Raw genomic sequence first — 20,447 nt, forward strand, 5'->3', positions numbered from 1 at the left:
CTTTTTTAGTGATGGCTAATGACTATTCTGTCCAGTTAATGAATGAAATCTGATGCTTCAGAAGGACTCAGGCTCACCAAGGAGCTAATCCACAAACCAGGCAGCTGTGATTTAGTAAATATTGGAAACATTCACACCTGAAACAAAAGTAAAGTTGGGGCCAGTACACACCATTTACATTATAGTTATGCACTGGTGAAAACTGTGGTACTTAGAAAACTATGACACCACATAGGTCCACATCTAGTTAGCTGGGCACAATAAGAGAGACCAATAAAAATGGCCTTCTCACAAACAAGTCTTTGTAGGTAGCTGACTACCTTAACAATTTTCTGTAGAGCTATAATTGTTCTAATTTCATAATCCAATTAGCAGTAACATTTCATTCGGACTCTTTTAGGATGGAAAATTCTTACCTAGAGAATACTTTTCCTTGGTTCTGGGGTTGCCAAATATAAAGCACTATTTTCTGCACTTAACTAAACCATGGGGTAGTCATCAGTATCCCTGCCCTCCAAGATAATGGAGTTACTCAAGCAGCTTGTTTTCCACAGAATTAAAGATTTCTATATGTAGGTTTTTGGGAAAAGTGTGTTGGTGATACTTCTGGACCTCTAACAACTACACTAAAGGCAGAAGGAAATGACTGGCTCATGAAAATGAATGGAAATACTGAGAAAGCTGTCTAAAATGGGTCAGATCCTTGGAAGAGAAGCATTTTAATGAAGTCTGCTGGTACTATAGTACCTAGGGTATTTATTTCTCAAAAATAAAAAAGAAAATGCTATAGAAAATATTTACTTCTACTTAGAATTTAGACTCATTTTCCCTTTTGGATCTTTATTTCTTACCCCAAAATACACTGATGACAGACAGGTGCGCATTCTCCTTCAGGGGCTACGTAAGACTGGCAAACTCAAGACCTGTGTATTTCTCTAGAAAATGAGATATCTGAATCTCATTCCAGCGGTTTTGCACTTTCCTTTATATATTCTTTTCAGCAGCAACCCAAGATCATTGTTCAGTATATAGGATCTGAACATCTTCATTTTTTTTAACCCCTTCATTTTCACTTAAGCTTTTCTGTATGACACCTTCTTACGTCCAGATATGACAGTCTTATAGGCAAGTCTGTTAACCTGTACTTTCTAAAGAAATCAAACAGTAAAATGGCTATTGTTGACAGTATCTGACATTAGATTCTATATGATAATCTTTTTTTATCACTGAGATCAATTTCAAAGATGTAAACTTAAAAAAAAGGCTTTCAATGTATAGTGGAGAAATACATTTAAATACTGATCAGAGCATATATAGTTTCTGATGTATCAGTTAACAATTCTGGTAGATAGAATGTAAAGGAAATGATTCCAATTTTGGTCAGGTGCATGAATTATCTACAAAGATACACAGTAGTCAGGGTGCTCTTTTAAAATGTGATCCATCAAATCTTAACACTCCCTTGTTCAAAACCTTCACAGAGCTTTCCATCATACTTGGATAGAATGAAATCCAAAGTTTTTATCAGGCCACCATGGTCAGGGCTCTTTCTCTCTGACCTCATCTCCTACATGCTCTTCCTTGCTCATGCCATCCCTCCAACACGCCACCCTTGTTCCTGCCTCAGAGGACCTTGCTGTGCTGATGGTCCCTTTTCCTGGAACACTTTTCCCACTATCTTGCTTCCTCATTTCACTTGGGTCACTCCTCAAATGTTATCCCCTCAGACAGTCCCTTAGCACTGCTCTGCTCCTAACCTGGATTATCTTTCTTTATAGAATTTATCATTACTTGGGATTATATTTATTTGTATACTTATATATTTTCTGTCTCATGTGAAAGTTTCACAAAGCCTGGAACTGACTTCGTCTTACTGTTGTATCCCTCACACCACCACCATCATAATTGCTACCATTTACTGAGTGCTCACTATACGCTAGGCCTTATTTTTAGCTTTACTACTTCATTAAATATTAACAACCCTCAGAACAGTTTAACTTGCCCAAGATTTAATAGGTTGTAGAGCTAGGATTTGAACCCACCAATTTTGATTCTACAGCCTGACTCATCATTGTTACATTATTCTCATGCTAACTATATTGTTAAATGAATTAAACATACTTAGGAATTATCCCAAAGAAAAAATGGGTAGTAATGAATCAGCTATCAAGGCAGACAGTTAAAGTATCATGAATGGTTTCCTAAAACTACATTTTAATCAGCTTCTGATGTTCTCTGACATGTTTAAATATTTTAGTGCAACGAAGGTTAGAAATGTTTCTAAATGTTCCTATTTAAAGAAATCAACACTCAAAATTTACATTCTGAGTACAAAGTGTAAGTACATTAAGTCACCAAATACATTTTCCAGTCAGATCCACTCAGTTAGAAAGAACAGAGGCCCTTTAACAACTGGAGATTACACCTGTGCAAACTGTTACAGCCGAGTCCGCTACCACGCATCAGTGCGTGTAATAAAGTCAACACTCCCTCTAAGAGGCAAGTAAGTTGCAAAAATCAATCCCTCTGTAATCTTCAACTTCATAACTTTCTGAATTTTAAGTGAACTTGAATTTGCTAAAAGCAATTTAGACGGTACAATGAATAAGCCCAAGACATGTGTGCAAGACAGTTTTTCCTTTAAATCTGTACTAGAATTGAAAGCTACTAAAGCCTGAAGTGAAATCATACCTGCTGAATGGGACTCTGTGCCTGAAACAATATTCTTCGTCCTAGTAGTTCTGCAAAGATACATCCGACAGACCAGATGTCAATAGCATTGCTGTAGTGACGGCTGCCCATCAGGATTTCCGGAGCCCGATAATACTGAGTAACAACTTCCTGAGTCATATGACGGGATTCATCTAATTCTTCCACTCTGGCCAATCCAAAATCACAAATCTAAATAGGAGAGATTATCAAAATATTGTCAAACAGACAATATGGAAAATGGAAAAGTTAAACAAAACAACAAAAAAACTAAACTCTTTGACAGACCTTTTAAACTTTGAAAAGTTTTCAATGATACAGGTAGAGTATATTTGTATAAACATATAATTTTATTTGGAAGAGAGGGAAGAAAATATCAAAAGTCCTTATTTCTATATAAAATGAGATCTGCTTCTCACCTTCAATCTGTTTTCAACTGATACTTAAACAAACAAAAAGCAGCTGAATGCATAGTTCTAGGTTTAATGAAGAAACCAAGCTAATTTATTTTCAAGGCTGGCTTATAAAGGAAGATATTAGAAGGAAAAAGAGGTATATCTTGAAGACCTTCTGAGCTAACTATACTCACTGTCTTAATGAAATATACATAGTAAAATTTCTCTAGTGGGGAGGATATAGGTCAGTGGTAGAGTGCATGTCTAGCATGCACGATGTCCTGGGTTCAATTCCCTTGTTAAATAAACAAACAAATTAACTAGCAAAGCTAATTACCTCCCCTATTAAAAAAAATTTTCTTTAAAGCTATAGATTTCAAACGGAGTCCTGCTGAATCCAGTTTTGAGGAGGTACTTCAGGAGTTCCACAAATATTTTACCTAAACTTCACATAGATCTATTTAAAATACTAATTCACACTCAACTGTGTGGCTATGTCAAAATGTAGCACACTGTAGAATACCAGTGCTAGTAGATTCATTCATTTCTTCATATCATAAACAGTTAATTGAGCACCTGTTATGTAGTAGACAGTATGCTAGAACGTGGAGACATAACAGTAAATGAGAAAGACTGGTTCTTTCATGCAGACCTAGGAATACATCTTTTCTTGCTATTTCTGTTTAAGTGAAAAATACGTAGAGGTTGCAAGGTGAGCTGTTAGTAAACAGTAGCAGTGCCACCACCGGCAACTTCTGCTTATTTTCAGGAATTAAGATTTTCTTGATACTGAGCAACCAAAACAAAAACTGGGAGCACTGAGGATGAGGTAAGAGAGAAATGACCATCTAGTAAGCTTCAGTGTTCTCACTGATTAACTTTGAGTCAACATTATAAGTGATGAAATAACACTTCTTACCTGTTTTCTAAGTTGAGGTCCCAGCATAATATTTTATTTGAAAAAGGGGTCTAGAAGCTTAAAAAATATTTGAAAACCACTGCTTTAAAAATAATTTTTTTTACCCCTAATTTTTGGCAATTCTTTTTATCTTGAATCTACTATGTCTGGTCACATCAAATGAATTTATGTTTGTATGTGGGGATGAATTAGTATGAAGCCAACATCTTTAGAAATGAAGGTAAATTTCCGGACCACACAGAAAAACCATACCAAAAAGGGAAAAAAGGGTATGTTGTTTATCAAATTCTCCCAAAGACCAGTGTTCAAATAACGCATAATATTTAAAAACGTTATTACTTCGGCATGAATTTTTAGGATCTCTCTTAAAAAAATTTTTTTTGGGGGGGAAGGGGAGGTAATTAGATTTATTTATTTTTTTAAAATTTATTTTTAGAGGAGGTAATGGGGATTGAACCTAGGACCTTGTACAAGATAAGCATGCACTCTACTGCTTGAGCTATACCCTCTCCCCCAGGATATCTCTTGAAACTAAACAAAACCCAAAGGAAAGAACTTAAATCCACTTTATCTTTCTTGTATTTATATTTTAAAAAAACCTAACCCCCCATCCAACAGAAAATGTTTTTCCTCTTACAAAGGAAATCTTTTGTAGGAAAAAAGGATCTAGAATTATTTTTTGGCAATTTATCTGGACAACACAAGCTAAACCCAAAGTAAGAAGCTTATATGATCAGATAACCAAAAAAGATATTACAGTTTCCAGCAAAGTTATGTTTTGTGTTTAATAGGAAACAAAATATATTCACAATATTAAAGGATGCTAATTTTAAAAAATGCTTTATCATAATTATTTTCAAATAATTTTTACACTGGAGAAGAGAGAATTAGCATCAGTAGACTGGCACTCTGGCTTCCAAAAGTAGGCTGCTAAGACAAGTTAAAGGAGCAGAGCAAAATTTCAATTTGTTCTCATCTGTATGTTGTTTATTTACAAATGACATTTTCTTTTAGTTACTCATTCATGTAGCCAGAGGTTACAATACTGTAACAGACGATTTGGAAAACGGACTGCAAGTAGTTAATGGTATTAAGCACGACAGGTTCTACACAAATGCCTTGTGAAGTTCTGCAACCAGAAACTGAAATAAGAAGAAACTAGCTTAAATGATTATAAAACTGATTGGGTCTAAGTAGGACAAAGAATTCCTGATTATAATGTTTTTATTATTTTATTTTATTTTATTTTTAGAATTAAAATAGGCTATGGGGATAGACTGCAGCTCTTTTTAAAAAGTGAAAAGGGGGTAGGGGAATGAACTCAATGACCTACAGAAGAAATATTTACTTTAGTGGTTTTTGGGAAAATTAATTTCTCTGTGGAAACAAAAGACTGAATTATACTATTAGCTGTTTTCAGGGAAAATATGAAGAATAGGTGTTATTAATCTTTCTAGAGTTAATACAGGAACAGAATTTTCAAGGCTATAGTGAAGGGAGAATTTTTATTAAAAAGCAGTATAACACATCAGCTTTTAAAGAAAATTGGCCCAGAGTTAAAAGAAAGCATTTAAAATAAAAAAATGAAATTCATTTAGATATTTGGTTTTAAGGTTTAGTTTAACTGCCAACAAGCTAAGTACTAATGACAGTCTTGATTACGTTTAAAGCAGGCAACATTTATAAACAGTTCTTTTCATTTTCAAATCTATCAGTTGAAATGTTAAGAATATTTATAATATAATGAAGCATCATGTAATATCGTAGCCACTCAGAAAGTAAGTGGAATTTTAGTTTGCTTACACAGAGATGACTCAGGTCTAGGAAGGCGCTCATCTCTAATTTCTGTGATGGAGAAAAATGTGGTGGACCCCTCACCACATAGGAGTTCTGCTAATACACATCTCTGTTAGAGGTAGGGAAATGCACACATGTGGATTTTGCTATTTGTGAGCCATTCTAACAAAAGACAATGGGGTGGGGGTGGTCCTGGGATAGGAGTAAAAACTGAAATTGACAACTTGAGATTTTGGGGCTACTAACCATAATACATCCTGTAACCAATTCCCTTTCAGAGGAATAACTGATGGTTGGCTACTATATATTGTGGAAACACATCTGACCCTTTTCTGGCTTAGTATTTTCACTTTTAAATGTTTCTATGTCCCTACTTTGCTACCTCAGTCAAATATCGTATAAAAAAGGTTAGCAGTGCAAAACTAGGCAGTCTTCTTAAAAGCCATACTTAATTCTCATGTAAGTAGAAGCTTACTGGTCTTTCAATATTTCTTCTGATACACACTTCCTTTATAATGGGACAATCTGAAAATAAATCACCTTCTCTGCTCTTCTTTCTAGTCACATCGCAATTTCAATTCCAGGTTTCCAAAACATGTGCAAAATATCATGAAGAAACCATAAGCCAAGACTACAAATTAGTTACTATGGCCACGACCATTGACATTGCTAGAGAAAACTGGGTTCTTCAATTTTTAGTAAAGTGATGAATATAAATTTAACCATTTCTTTCACAAAAACATGTTCTTAAACCTGCCTTGATATTCTGATTTTTTTCTCAGATGTTTGAAAAAACTGAAAAGCTACCTTTAGAACACAGTTGCTGTTCACAAGGAGATTCCCTGGCTTAATGTCTCGATGTAAAATGCCAGCTGAATGGAGATATTTCAAACCTGAAACAACAAACAGATTGAATTGCAGACATTTAATTTCCTTTACTCAACCAATGATTTGGGGGAAAACCACAGAAACAGTATACAGGATTTTAAATTGTTCCTTAAATAACAGCATAATGAACACTATTAAAAGACTGACTTAGTCCTACCTCAAAAAAAACTGTAATTTTTCTACTGTAAATAAAGTGTCATCAAAGGTTTGCACAGTCTTGAGATAATGTCTATAATTCAAAAGATTATTTAGGTTTAAGTATAAATAAGCCTTCCCAGCACTGGAGTTAGGGCTGACCAGACCAATAACCTTGAATTGCTCATAAGTGTGGCTATTGGAGCTCAGCTATTGATCCTCTCAGTCTGTGATTCTGAGCCTGCTCCAACAAAACAGTGCCCATTAACCAACAGGGAGCCTTTCCGAGGACATATTTTCATTGATGGCACAAAAATTCAGAAACTTTCCCAGGTTTGTTGGTAGTATTCTCTACCACTGAGAATCAAGAGGTTACTTAATTGGCAATTAATTACTTTAATAATATTTTTGACATCATAAAAGACTGTGGGCTTCAGCATTGCTAGATAAAAGGTCACAACTTAAAGGCTGAGTCTTTTGAATAAAATATAGCAAATCATTTTTTTTTTTACAAGTGTAAAAGAAGTCTGATACCCAATATCTTCCCTCTGCCACATCCCCACCCAGAATATTAACAAATCTACAGAAGGTGAACTTTTTAGTTTTAATATTTTGTAAAGGTTTTAATCTTTTTGGCAGATGCTTTTCAATTTTTACAAAGAATGTCTTAATTCTTTTATAAAGAATGTCTTAATTCTTTGAATCCTTTGGCGGGGCGGGGGGGAATATTTTACTAGGTAAGAAAACTGTTTCAGCTTTAAACAACTCTCCATTTGTAATGGCAAAATTCTGAAGGATACACCCTTTGGCCAGAAGCAGCTCCAACAACATTGGCCCAAATCGCTTCTCTATCAAATTGGTGTTCTTCAATGAGCCAGCCTGGAGAATTAGCTGATTGTTTCTACCAGTCTCCTTCATGCTTTTTTGGCTTTAAGAGTCATTTTGCTTTTCTAGAGGTGGACTCAGGCATGCCAGCCAACACTCTGACCAGGCTCACCTATTGGTGGTTTGAAGAATGTATATCATTCATAGGGAACACTATTACTTTTCAGTTTTGTCATCTGATGCCAGCCGCGTACTCCTACTAAAGGTGGTTTAGTGGAAACTTTGTGACAGAAGAATCCCTGCTTGACAAACCATCCCGCTTATTTACCTCCCCAGATTAACCCACTTGACTGCCTAATGAACTAGACAGGGCCTTTTCCATAGTTGAAAATAAGAACCATTTGGCTACCCTTAAAAGCCTCTTATTTAATATCAACTATAGAGATTATTAAATAATACCTTGGTCAAAAGAAAAAAGTCGTTAGGGAAGAAGTAAACCTTGAGAGGTCAAGTTACTTAAAATTCAAAGAAAACATTCATTTTCAGTGACACTACCTTTTTTTCTTCATAAAGTAAATCTTACCTCGCAAAATCTGATAAAGAAAAACTTTGACATGATCTGAGCTGAGTGGTTGAGGAGAGACGATAATTTTATGTAGGTCACTCTGCATCAATTCTGTGACAACGTATCTTGAGGTTTTAAGTTAAGGAGAGTTCAGAGAATTCAGCCCCCAACCCCTCATAGTAGGTGCCGTGTCTAAAGAATAACTTCTGTTCTTAAGGCTGGAAAAAGCTTAGGGAACGAAAACTTCTAGGCAGTGTGACAGAGGTGAGAATTCCAGCCCTCACAAGATAAAACATTGCCAAAATTAAAGAACTTTTAAAAGTTAGCAGGAGTAAACAACCAAGTGACTTTCCTATAATTAGTATTACGAAAGAGAAAAATAAAGGTAAATATTTTAAATGACAGCCAGGCCAGGGAGAGTATGGAGGCCAAACAATCTCAGGATCTACTCAGACATGTTCCTGGAGCATCCTCTGAATCCAAACAAGAGAGGGCTGTTGGCCTCACACTAGCCACCATGGCACCAATGGAAAAAATGTCAGCCTACCCATCAGCTGTGGCTTAAGTTACTTTATAAAGTATGGTACTCCTAAAAAGGTGTAAAATGCTTAGTTCAAATCCAAATCTCTCTACAATCTTCACAACTGAATTCTTTTACTTAAATTTTTCTACATTTATACCTTCCTCACTAAATTTTAAGCTTCTTAGACTTTGTACTCTGTTATATCCTCAGGGTTTTGCTCAGTCAACACTAGGCAGATGATCAAAGGCTAAGGGTCCAGGGAGCAAGAGATGTGGGAGGCACTGTCTTTGGCTCTATCTAGAAAAAGACAGATTCATGTCTTACCCTGTCTTCAGTTAAGAACTCCTAAAAAGCTTGAGTGAGTTTTATGATTTAAGTAATATAACCTTCCTTAAGACAAGGGGTGAGGGCCTTTGACTTTCAGAGGCTCCTGCTAGATTTCAAATTCTTTTGACACCTTGTAAAAGTTAGCTTCACATTCTGAGTGAAACGCTAAGGCTTCCCTGGCCCTGTGCAACTGAAAGCAGGGAAAACCAGACAAAAAGTGTCCAAGTTATTCTGCTTTCTTACCGTAGTTCCTCAGGTCCTAAACTTCTTCTTCCAGAGAGATCCTATGGAAGCTTTGGAAAGGACAAACCATCTGATACCCTGTGAAACACCTCTTGTACTAGTCCTGTCCCATAGCTAATCCTAGAAGAAGACAGGTCATCTCAAGAAGAGGCTACAGTCTTGGGATGCTTAGCATTAGCTATAAATGAGCTAAGAGGGTCCTGGGACTCTTGTTTCAGCACTTACATGCTCATTTTAAGGGTAAATGCTGGGCATATAAAGATAAGAAGGAGTCTGCCTTCAAAACTTATAATAAAAGTGATGTCAGGCTTTGGAACTTAGCTTTGAAAAGGTTCTTACAACATCTCACTACAGCAAGTGATCATGATTTGGGGAGAAGGGTTTAAAAACACTTAATTTAATGTTTAGCAAAAACAAGTAGAAAAAGGGCCAGCTTGGGAGTAGGGAGAATGAATAATTTGATAACCCCTGACACACATAACATGGAGTTGAAAACGCCCTCATCCTTGAGGCATTTTCTTCAAATGGCTAGCAGGACACCCAGCTGTTGGCTTTCCTTCTCCCTCTGGCTGTTTCTTCTCAATACTCCTTCGTTGGTTTTCTTTCCCAACACTTAATGTTGAAACACCCCAGGGCTTGGTCCTCTTCTCTGTTGATAACTCACTTTCTAGGTAATTGGATCCTTTGACTTTAAATAACATCCACGCTAATGACTCCCAACTCCATATTTTAGTTAATCTTCTTGCCTTAAGTCCAGCCTTGTATGTCAAACAGTTTACTCATCATCTCCAAACTGACATCTCAAACTAACATTTCCAAGATGTATTCTCTACCCTTCCCACACCACATACTTTCTAGCTAGGCTTTCCCACAACAAACCTATTATTCCAGCAAGTTGCTCACACCACAAACCACAAACCTTGGAGTGTCATCCTCGATTCGTCTCTTTCTCTCTCTCTGCCTCCAATTTATCAGAAAATACTGTTGGTTCTTCAAAACTTAGCCACAGAATTAGACCACTTCTTATCATGTCCACTATTACCACTTTGGCCCAAGACCCCTAGATTTCTAAAGCACAGAAGCCACAGTATTTTTGCCTATATACGGACATTAGCTTTATTATATATAGAAAATATAATATTAAGATTTTTATACTCTTAGGTATAGTTTTTATATTAGGCTTTATTAACCAGGCTCTTTCCAAAGAAATACATTCTACTTCATAATGAAAGTTAGTCAGGAAATAAGATCTGGCATGTAGAATTTCCTTATAGGACAGTTTCAGCAACAAGTTAGAATCATTTTATAAAATGATACACATCAGCTAAATCATAATATTATTATCAAGGTTAGAATTAGTTTTCATCCTAATAATTAAAACTTATTTTCTTATAAAATTTTTCAAACACACAGAAAACTTGAAAGAATTAAACACTGATCACCATATGTATGCCTACCACCTAGATTCTATACTTCACATTCTGTCCTATTTGCTTTAGTGCACACTTATCCATGGCTCTTTCCATTCATCAATTCATCTTATTTTTTGGGTGCATTTCACATAATCATCCTTTAGAACGAAAGCCAGATTATGTCACTCTTCTGCAAAAGCTTCTCATTTTTAGAGAGTCAAAGTCCTTAAAATGTCCTGACAGGGCCATAAATGATGTGGCTTTCTTCCTTCTTGGACCTCCTATCTCTTTCCTCCTTGCGATTTTCTAAACATGCTAGACACACACTGACCTTAGGCCTTTGCTTTGACTGTTCTCTCTGCCTGGACTGTGCTTCCCCAGACATTTAGTTGGCTAACTCTTTCACCTCCTTTGTGTTTTTGCTTGAATCCTATCTTTCGATCAAGGCCCACCTTGACCACTCTAACAGTGCATCCTGCACTCCTCATCTAATTCCTACCCCTTTGCACAGCTCTACTTTTTCTTTTTTCCTTTCGTACTTATCCTACATAATTTTCTTATTATGTTTATCTGTCTCTCCAATCCTGCTCTGTGAGGCTGAAGGTTTTTGTCTGTGTTGTTCACAAATCTATCCAAAACTCTCAGGAAAAATGCCTACTAAGTCCCCTATAAATATCTGATGAATGGATGAATATATATAGAACATCTACTGGGTACCAGCCACTTGACTAAATATTTCAAATATCTCATCTAATTTTCATGGCAATCCTACAAGACAGGTGGTGGTATCCCCAATTACAGATGAGGAAATTGAGGCTAACAGAAGGCAGTAACCTGCCTAAGGTTACATAATAGTGAAACTTGGAATTGACTACATTTAAAATTGTTTCAATGACCCCACACAATTAAGGATTTTATCTTCTCTTTTTTTCAGTTGTACTTTTAAAACCTAATGAAATATACTAAATGTTCACTGCACTCTTTATAAAAGAATTTCAGCTAATAAATGCAGAAGCAATGATATAGTAGGGAAAAACAATAACCGTTTTGCAACCTCTAAGATACCATGGATCTAAGGTACCAATTATCAATGGCTGCTAAAATCACTTGAAAGAGATGAGAATACCACTTAAATCCACAACTCAATCTTAGCAGCACTTACTGTGGGACAAGATACTATGTCCCTATGATTTGCACACCAGTGCCTATAAAGTATTCATGTCTAAAAAAACCATATAATCAATCCTCTAGCTCTAATGATCAGTTTACTAGAAATATGGGGAATAAAAAACCAAAAGACACCATGAGGAAGCAATCAGCCAAACACACAATATGGATTATTCTCCAGGAAAAATATCTCCAATAAATCAGTGACCAAGAAAAAAGAAAAGGAGAGGAAAAAGGAGGAGGGTTGTGAGGGGAAGGGAAGGGAGGAATGCTTGGGATAAAGAGTCTCAAGAGATATAACCAAATGCAATGTATGGATTTTGTTTAGATCCTGATTCAAACAAAGCTGATTAAAAAAGAGATCTTTGTGGCAACCAGGGAACAGATACTAAGATATTAGCTATTTTTATTAGGTGTGATAATAATGTGATGGTTATATTTTTAAGGCCCTTATCAGTTAGAAATGCATATTTAAGTATTCTTAGGTAAAACAATGTGATGCCTGGGATCTACTTTAAAATATTCCCACTTTCCTTTCCCCTATCCTCTTAATAAGAAAGGATAGAGGAAATAAGTGGTAATTGTTGAAGTTGGGTATTGTGTATATCATAGATACTATACTATTGTCTCTACTTTTAGGATTTAAACATTTTCCAAAAAAAACCCAAAAAACAAAAACCCCCAAAACTTTATCACAGAAAACTAGGGAAATACAATGAAGCCAGAGTATAAAAACTACCTAGAATCCTACCTCTTTGAACTAACCTATAACATCTTCATGAAAATGTGTGTTCATAGATGTATGTATATTTAAAATTGAGATTATAGTATACATATGGCTTTGCAGCCTATTTTCTTAACTTAATAAAATATAAGCACTCCCCTGTTATTAAATATTCAAAAGCAGTATTTTTATGTCTGTATAGTGTTCTAGTATACAGATACATGTGTAATTCACTTCACCAATCTATCACTGGTAAAAATCCAAGTTATTTCTAAAAAAAATTTTTTTCTACTTTACATACCCTGAGATAAACATCCTCTATATACAGCCTTCTAGGAACCTGATAATTTCCTAATGATATATTCCTTGAAGTGGAATTATTGTGTCAAAGAATATCATATCATACATGTTTTTTTTTAATTTAAAATATCTTATGAACATCTTTCCATGGTATACAATCCTTTATATCATTTAAAGTGCTTAAACAGTATTCCATTTTATATATGTCACAACTTAAGCAATCCCCTATCCATGAACATTTAGGTTATTACTATTTTTTCTTTTTACCATAATATAGTTCTGTGGGAGGGCAAAGAGCTTTATGGTTTTGTTTCATAAAGGATCCTTGATTATGCATAGATCCTCTCTCTTGGATTAATCCATTTCTCTAGAGAAGACCCCTCCAAACTTCTATGTTAGAAGGCACAGGTCAGGCTGCCAGGGTTCTATATGAGTGAGAGAAGGGGCCAAAGACACCATAGTTCAGCTCATGCTGTCTCCAGGGAATAAAGCTTTATTTAGTCGTCTGTGGAACAGGAGAAGATCTGAACATCTGAACATCTTACTGCTTCTTACCCAGGCTTGCAACCAATTCTGTGTCCAGGCCTACCTGCATCGCTACTTTCTGAGATACTTGATACCTCCAATTCCTGAGCGGCTCTGATATTCCACAGCAAGAACCAACCTGTTTCTGCCTCTTCTAGTTTAAGTTTTTAACCCTTTACTGATATTTTAGGAGGACTGCAGGAAGGACTGGCAGTAAAGATTCGTGTTCTACAAATTGTGTTTTCATGTTAAAAACTGTTTACATGTTTATTGGCCATATGTATGCATGAGTATGAGAGAGAGAAAAAAAGAGGAAGAGTGAGTGAGAGACAGAGAGAGAGAATTGTTTCTGTTCTTTACTCAGTTTTCCACTGGAGTGATAATTTTATCTGTAAGAGTGCTTTACATATTAAGGAAATCAACCTTCTTGTATACACTGAAAAATGTTTTCCCACCAGGAAATCTTAATCATAGGGTAGAGACAGAAGAAAACTTCTATTTGCACCATTAAGCCATAATCAGAAGTCTTAATATTCTTGAGTTGGTTCCAGAAATTACAAGGGATGAAAACAAAGGAACATTACACAGGAAAACAACAACAACAACAGAACAAAACCAGAAAAACTTGACAACTGCCATCCCTGTATTAAGTATTGTCAACCAGGGCTTTTACTCAGGAGAAAAAAACTCCTTAAGAGCCTATGAAGCACTTTTCTATATGGGATGTCAGTCATGACTTCTGAGTTTATTGACAATTTTTTTGTTCCTGCCAGGACTGTAAAGTTCTTGCATGGAAGTAAAGAGCAGGTTATATCTGTCTCACATATCTACAAAGCAGGCAGCCAAGATGCAATGCCAGACTCTTTACTGTTAGTACTGACAGTTGGTATGCATGCAAGCAGCAGAGAGAAAACATCTTAATTTTCCAATTATCAGGTTGAATTCATAGTGCTGGCACTTGAAAAACTTGCTTTGACTTATAAAAGGAACAAACTGATACAAAAGCCAAAAACAGAGAATAAGTATGAAATAATGTCATATGCTTTCTTCTAACAGTGATTACATTTTCAAAGAAAAGGGAAAAGGAAAACACTGTCTGGCTGGAATGGGTACTGTTCTAACCAGATATCTTATAATTACTCATTTCAGAAAAAATTCTTATGTTTCACTTAGCGTTACAGATTGGGGTGTTGCTTACCCTAGACCTACTGGATTTGAACTGTCAATATTGGACTATTTTGACCAACAAAAATAATAATTTCATATGGTTCAACCTAATACAGGGCAAAGTATTACCAGATACCAAAAAACTGAAAAGCAAGGCATTCAAAATGAACACAAAGCATGAGTTCAAACAGTAAGTCAATTCTTCCATACTAAGAGCACATATATATGTGCATATTTCTCATAAAACATAAACCAGCAGGTATTCCCTCTGCTAAACACAAATGGTAAGATTACTATGTTACTGTCCTCAGAATCTGTGAACTTAAAAAAAAATTTCATTCAACCTCCTGTTATAATATTTAAGAAAGGGGAGTTTAAAAGAAGCATACTTTCGTATCTCTGCTTCTTGAGAAGATGACAGGCTGCATTAAAAAAGAATGAGGGTAGGTTAATAAACTCTTAATTTAACCAGAAAGTAAAGTACAAAACTACACAGAACACTGTCTACCTTCACCATTTTGTTTAACTTGTGTAGAGAGGCTTTCCCCTTCATCTAATATCTTTTAAACATAAAACACCAAGAAATTTTAAATGTATGATTTCTACAAAGTGATTAAAACAGCCACTGTGCAGAGAGTAAGTTTCGTCAAACTTTAGGTTAGCAAAGTAAATTCTTTAGGGCCGAAATAAATATTTTTCACTCCAGTGAATAAAGCAGTTTTCTTCTTTACAGAAAACAAGCCAACGACCAGGCTAACCTTTTTAATTTTTATTTTTCTGGAAAATGTAATTCCTGAATTTTGAGATTTAACAATATAGCTGCAGAAATTTAGAAGCAACACACACCACCTTATGGTAAGGTTTCTGTTTTGCTCTAGCAGAAATCCTCTGATGTCTCAATCCCCGGCATAATGTCTCCCAGATGTCTCAACTAGTTGCCATGCCAACTAAAGCAGCTTAAATTAAATGAGGGCCTGAAAAGGCACCTGCATCACTCCAGGTCTGTTGCGCATTAAATAAAGCTCTCTTGACAGGGACTCAGAGGTGCCATTAACTTGAACGGCAGCTATCTTATTATTGTTTCTGAGTAATTTAATGAGGGTCTCCAAACAAGAGGAAAAACAGGGTGCTCTTTCCCTCTCCCGGTCCTTCTAAATGGGACAGCCTCTCCAACAGCTGGTGCACCCACTGGGTCAATGACTTTGCTGTGGCCTTTTAAGTTACCATTGGGTAAAGGTAAAATACAGGACCAAAGTTGGACTTTCTGGAGAATAGTAGCAGATTAACCATTTTCCCCTATTAAAACTCATCATTAAAAATATGATTGTAAAAAACATACTGTGTACAGTATGCCAACCTCAGAGCGATTTGAACAGCCCTGCTATAAAATAAATTGCTGCTGATTGCAGCAATTAGTTAAGTAGTTCCATGAAATATGGATTTCAAAATGTACTGATTTGCTTCAGAAAAGCGAAAGATGCAAATTAACAATTATAAATGCAGGGGGTGGGGGGTGGCAGCTCTTGATGCCTCAGGTGCCCAAGAGACACAAGTGTTTCTGTGTCGTTTTAAAGAGTTAATTGTGTGTGTGTGTTTGTAATATTCACACTTCAGAAGCTTCTTTATATATAATTGGGTCAAAAATAGTCCTTTTGCTGCTTCCTCAAATATTATTAGTCAATAGGGAATATTACTTAGCAGAAACACAGACTTAGGCTAGAGAGGTTATATGATTTACCCAAGGTCACATTTCCAGTTTGCAAAAAGCCAGAATTACCTTAGGTTTCCTGATTCTTAGTCCAGTGCTCTCTCTACTCCACCAAGCTGCTTCCCATAAAAGCCTGCCTACTCTTCCCATTTCTTAACCAAGTGCCACCACAGTATGCAGATTACTTTGAAATAAAGAAAAGCTGAAATACTTTGAATCATGTGCTATGAGGAGAAGAAATGGAGAAAGGAGACTTTTTGTGGAAGGTACTTAAGTGCCACTTGATGTCACCTCATTTAATCCTCACTAACTTGTAACTATTCCTATTAAGAGATGAGCACATCGAGGCTGGGAGAGGTTAAGCTGCTGGCACAGAGCTCGGATTCAAACCCAGATTGTAATGATTCTGAAGTCTGACCCTTTCCATGAAGTTTTTGCCTTAATTTAACATCGAGAGAGAAAATGAAACTCATGAAAGTGACATTACTTGCATGTTGCAAAAACTAGGTTCCAAACAAAAATCAGAAATTCAATACTGTACTACATGGTGTGGCTTTTAGCATCCCTCCCTTGCCATGTGTCTTCAAGTGGGAAGTCACTCTCTTCCTTCTTCAACAAATAGTCTGAATAGTAGCATATGCCAGACACTGTTCTAGGCACAGGAAACACAACGGTGTACAAGAGCATCGCTGTCCTCACCGAGTTTATAGCACACCAAGGGAGATGGACAATTAAACAAGCAATTACAACAGATTCGCTCAAAGATCACAACACTGTTACAGCTGTTAATCTCATAAAGCCCCCGAGGCACTGCTTTGGGATTGAATATGCCAGACTTGACATCACACAGCCAACAGGAATAAGAAAAAGTAGCACAACCAAGAGATACTCTTCTAAAAAAATAAATCTCAAAATTATTAGAATTGCTCAATTCCAACAGATTTAAACCTTTAAACATGTGAGAAACCATCAAGATTCTTTCAGTTCCTACTGAATAACTAATCAGATACACATTCTAATTGGCAGTTTACCTCTATCTATAAAACCACATACATGCTAACATTAGGTTTCCTAAAACAGTTCACCTTTTTTTTTAAAAAAAAAAAACACATGAGAAATGATAAAAATCAAAGCAATTAACATTTATCGAGTTCTCTCTACATGCCAGGCATTTTCTAAGCACTTTATATGAATTATCTCTATGAATTCTCACAGCACAAGTAGTAGATTATTCTAGAGAACTAATTGTTCTCTTTTTGAGTTTTAGTCTTTCCTTTTGGAAGGAACTGAGTCTGAGGATGTCTGAAGTGATTGCCCAAATCCACACAAGTACTCTTGGTCATTTCTTCTAGCACTTGAACTGCAACAACCTCAAATAAAAGACAGTCCTACAGTTTGCTGAGAGACTGTGTCAGTTTGCTGAAAATTATTTTTGAGCCTACTATGTGTCACTTTTAACAGTCACCTCATTGAATCCTCTTAACATCCTGAGACTATTCCTATATAACAGACCTAGGCTGGGGGTAAAGGCATGTCAGGTTGACAGGCTAAATAACAATACTCCTTTCGCAAGCACCTGAAAAATAATATACAAAGGTTAAAAAATCATAGCAGCAAGTTGTCCTATCTCGCACTTGCCTCTTTCTCTTTCTACCTCCTGAGTATTCACTTCCTTCAATTCTTATTCCTTTCATTCATCCTCCTTTAGTCAAATTATGAAACTAAAATTGCCAATTCAATAAAAATTTTCCTGTACCTATGAATCATATATGCTTAACTTGAATAGCTTTATTATATTCCTTATATATCCTTTAATGGATAAGGAGAAGTTTAAAAGTCAGCATGTGTGTGTGTATACATAAATAGAAGCCCTGACTAACCTTTTGTGTGTGGCTGGCTAGAGGGTTGGGGTAGAAGCCCTTGACAAGATGGGGGAAGAGTCTGAACTAGAGATTGCTGGAAATATAGGAAAGGCCTTTGGTGCGGAGGTCTAAATTGAAAATATAAGTTTGGGAATCATTAGATCTGGTAAGAAATCACAATCTCTACCTTCTACTAAATGAAATCTGCCACAGATGGGGTATTAATTTGCTTTTGGTTACAATCTTCTTTTTTTAATTAAAAAGTTTCTTTTTTTATTAATTTTTTTCCCATTTCTTTCCTTCTTTTAATTAAAAAAATCTGGATATTGAAATTATGGAAGCATGTCACCATTAACGAGTTATAATGTCAACCTTAATGATGTGATGCTCTTTAGAATAATGTACGTCAGTTGTCAACAGCTGAGCTGTCAGTGCACAGTGCCCAAATATACTATGCAAGACACCATGCTAGACTCTCGCAATGGTTGCTGAGGAATAAAATGTGTTCATGGAGGACAGAGGAAAAAGCAGGAAAAAACAAAAAGAAAAAATCTTCTGAGGATCAAAGAAGTGAGGTGGGACTATACTAGAGATACCAGAAAGGCATGTTTAGGATTAAAAACAGTTTTGTACAATTTTCTTTGATGCAAAAAGGGATTATGGGCAAGAAGACTAGGGAACTAATGTAGATAGAGCCTGGCAGCCAACTACCCCTTAATGCTAAACCTCCCCTGACTTCTTGCTCCAATTAAAACAAATCTATACGATGATCAATATTTGTTTAACCCACCTTGATGCTGCTGTGTCTATTTTAGGAAGTAATTTAAGAATGCATGATAATCAGACTCATGGCAGAAAGCCTGACTACTCCAACTGTCAAAGGTAATTCTGTAGAAAAAGCTACATAATCACCACAGAAACAAATGCTGACACCAAATTCTGACCTTCAATTATGAGTAAGATGATTGAGTCCTTTTCTGTTTTTAGGAAGTCATGATTATTCAGGCAGTCTCAGAGGCTGCAGGACTGCTGCCAACAGCATCTTTGTTTAACCAGCATCATTAGCATCAATAAATACTGACTGGGTACCAAGTGGGTGTAGAGAGCATGCTAACTCAATGACAAAACAGAGAAAAAAGATGGATGAATGCAAGGCAACATTTGAGAGGTTAGAAAAAGACTGAGATTGATATGTAAAAAAAGGAGGAAAAAACAACAAGAGGGCAGAAATATTTTAATGTATATGCCCACAGAAACCTGATCAAAAAAGAAAATAGCTAATATTTGTTGAGAATTTTGTGTCAGGCATCCAGCTTAAACTCATTTTGCCTTATCTACCTCTAATTACTCTAAGGAGTAAGTCCCATTAAGATTCCCATTATACAAACAGGTGGAGAAGTTTAGAGAGGTGAAGGAACAAGCCAAAGGTCACAGCTCATACACGGCAGAGTTGGAGCTAGATGCCAGCTTTTGCTGTTATCCTGTGCTCTGTCTTTCAAAAGATGAAGTAAGTCTCAGAAAAGGTAAACGAAATCATTCTACTTGAAAAGAGAGCAGATTTTTTAAATGAGGAGTTAAATGGATTTAGGCAGTGGGAGGCAGTGTAGGGTAGGCTTTGGAATCAAAGACCCGGTTAAAATCTTGACTCTGTCACATACTAGCTTGACATTAGGCAAGTTAAGTAACTTCTCTGAGTTTGTTTTTGCATTTATACAATAGGCACAATGATATCTACTATGCAGAGTTACTGCCAGGGTTTGGATATTGTATGTGAATCACATACAAATGCCTGGCATGTAGGGAGCACAGATTACGTGGTAGCTTCTGCTACCATCATCATCACTGTTACAGGAGGAGTACATGTGGACTGTATTCTTATTTCCAACACTTCCCCCCAGGAAAAAGCCAAAGGAATTGAAGTAAAACACACACAAAACAGGCAACCAATTAAAAAGGCTCCTTCTATGTACTGATCTTCAAAAGAAAGATCAGGCAGTCTTAAAAGGATGTGACTGCTTAAGAGGAAAATTATACCCACTTCTTATTAATGGGGTCTCATGTGTTTTTTTGTTGTTGTTTTTTGGTGCCAAAAAAGAGTATGTTCATCCATGCTAGTCACATTCCTTCATATGAGGACAAAAAACTCTTCTTTTAGACTAAGAAAAGTTTTCTACAGGGCATAAAGCATATTATTTTTGAGAGAGACCTACAGTTGGTTTTAGACAGAATGGAAACTAGGGGGGACAATTAAAAGTG

The 20,447-nt window shown here is 36.1% G+C and overlaps 1 protein-coding gene across 2 annotated transcripts in view; it reads right to left on the reverse strand.

Moving 5' to 3' along the window:
• NLK (nemo like kinase) overlaps positions 1 to 20,447 on the reverse strand; it is a 131,824-nt gene that overhangs the window by 17,230 nt on the left and 94,147 nt on the right. For both annotated transcript variants that reach the window (XM_031468357.2, XM_031468356.2), the window contains exons 4-6: positions 8,252 to 8,358; positions 6,628 to 6,713; positions 2,692 to 2,901 (exon numbers count right to left, since the gene is read on the reverse strand). In XM_031468357.2, the coding sequence (XP_031324217.1) occupies positions 2,692 to 2,901; positions 6,628 to 6,713; positions 8,252 to 8,358 (403 nt within the window). The remainder of the gene's footprint in view (positions 1 to 2,691; positions 2,902 to 6,627; positions 6,714 to 8,251; positions 8,359 to 20,447) is intronic.

The sequence above is a fragment of the Camelus dromedarius genome, chromosome 16, assembly GCF_036321535.1.
Source record: "Camelus dromedarius isolate mCamDro1 chromosome 16, mCamDro1.pat, whole genome shotgun sequence".
NCBI lineage: Eukaryota > Metazoa > Chordata > Mammalia > Artiodactyla > Camelidae > Camelus > Camelus dromedarius.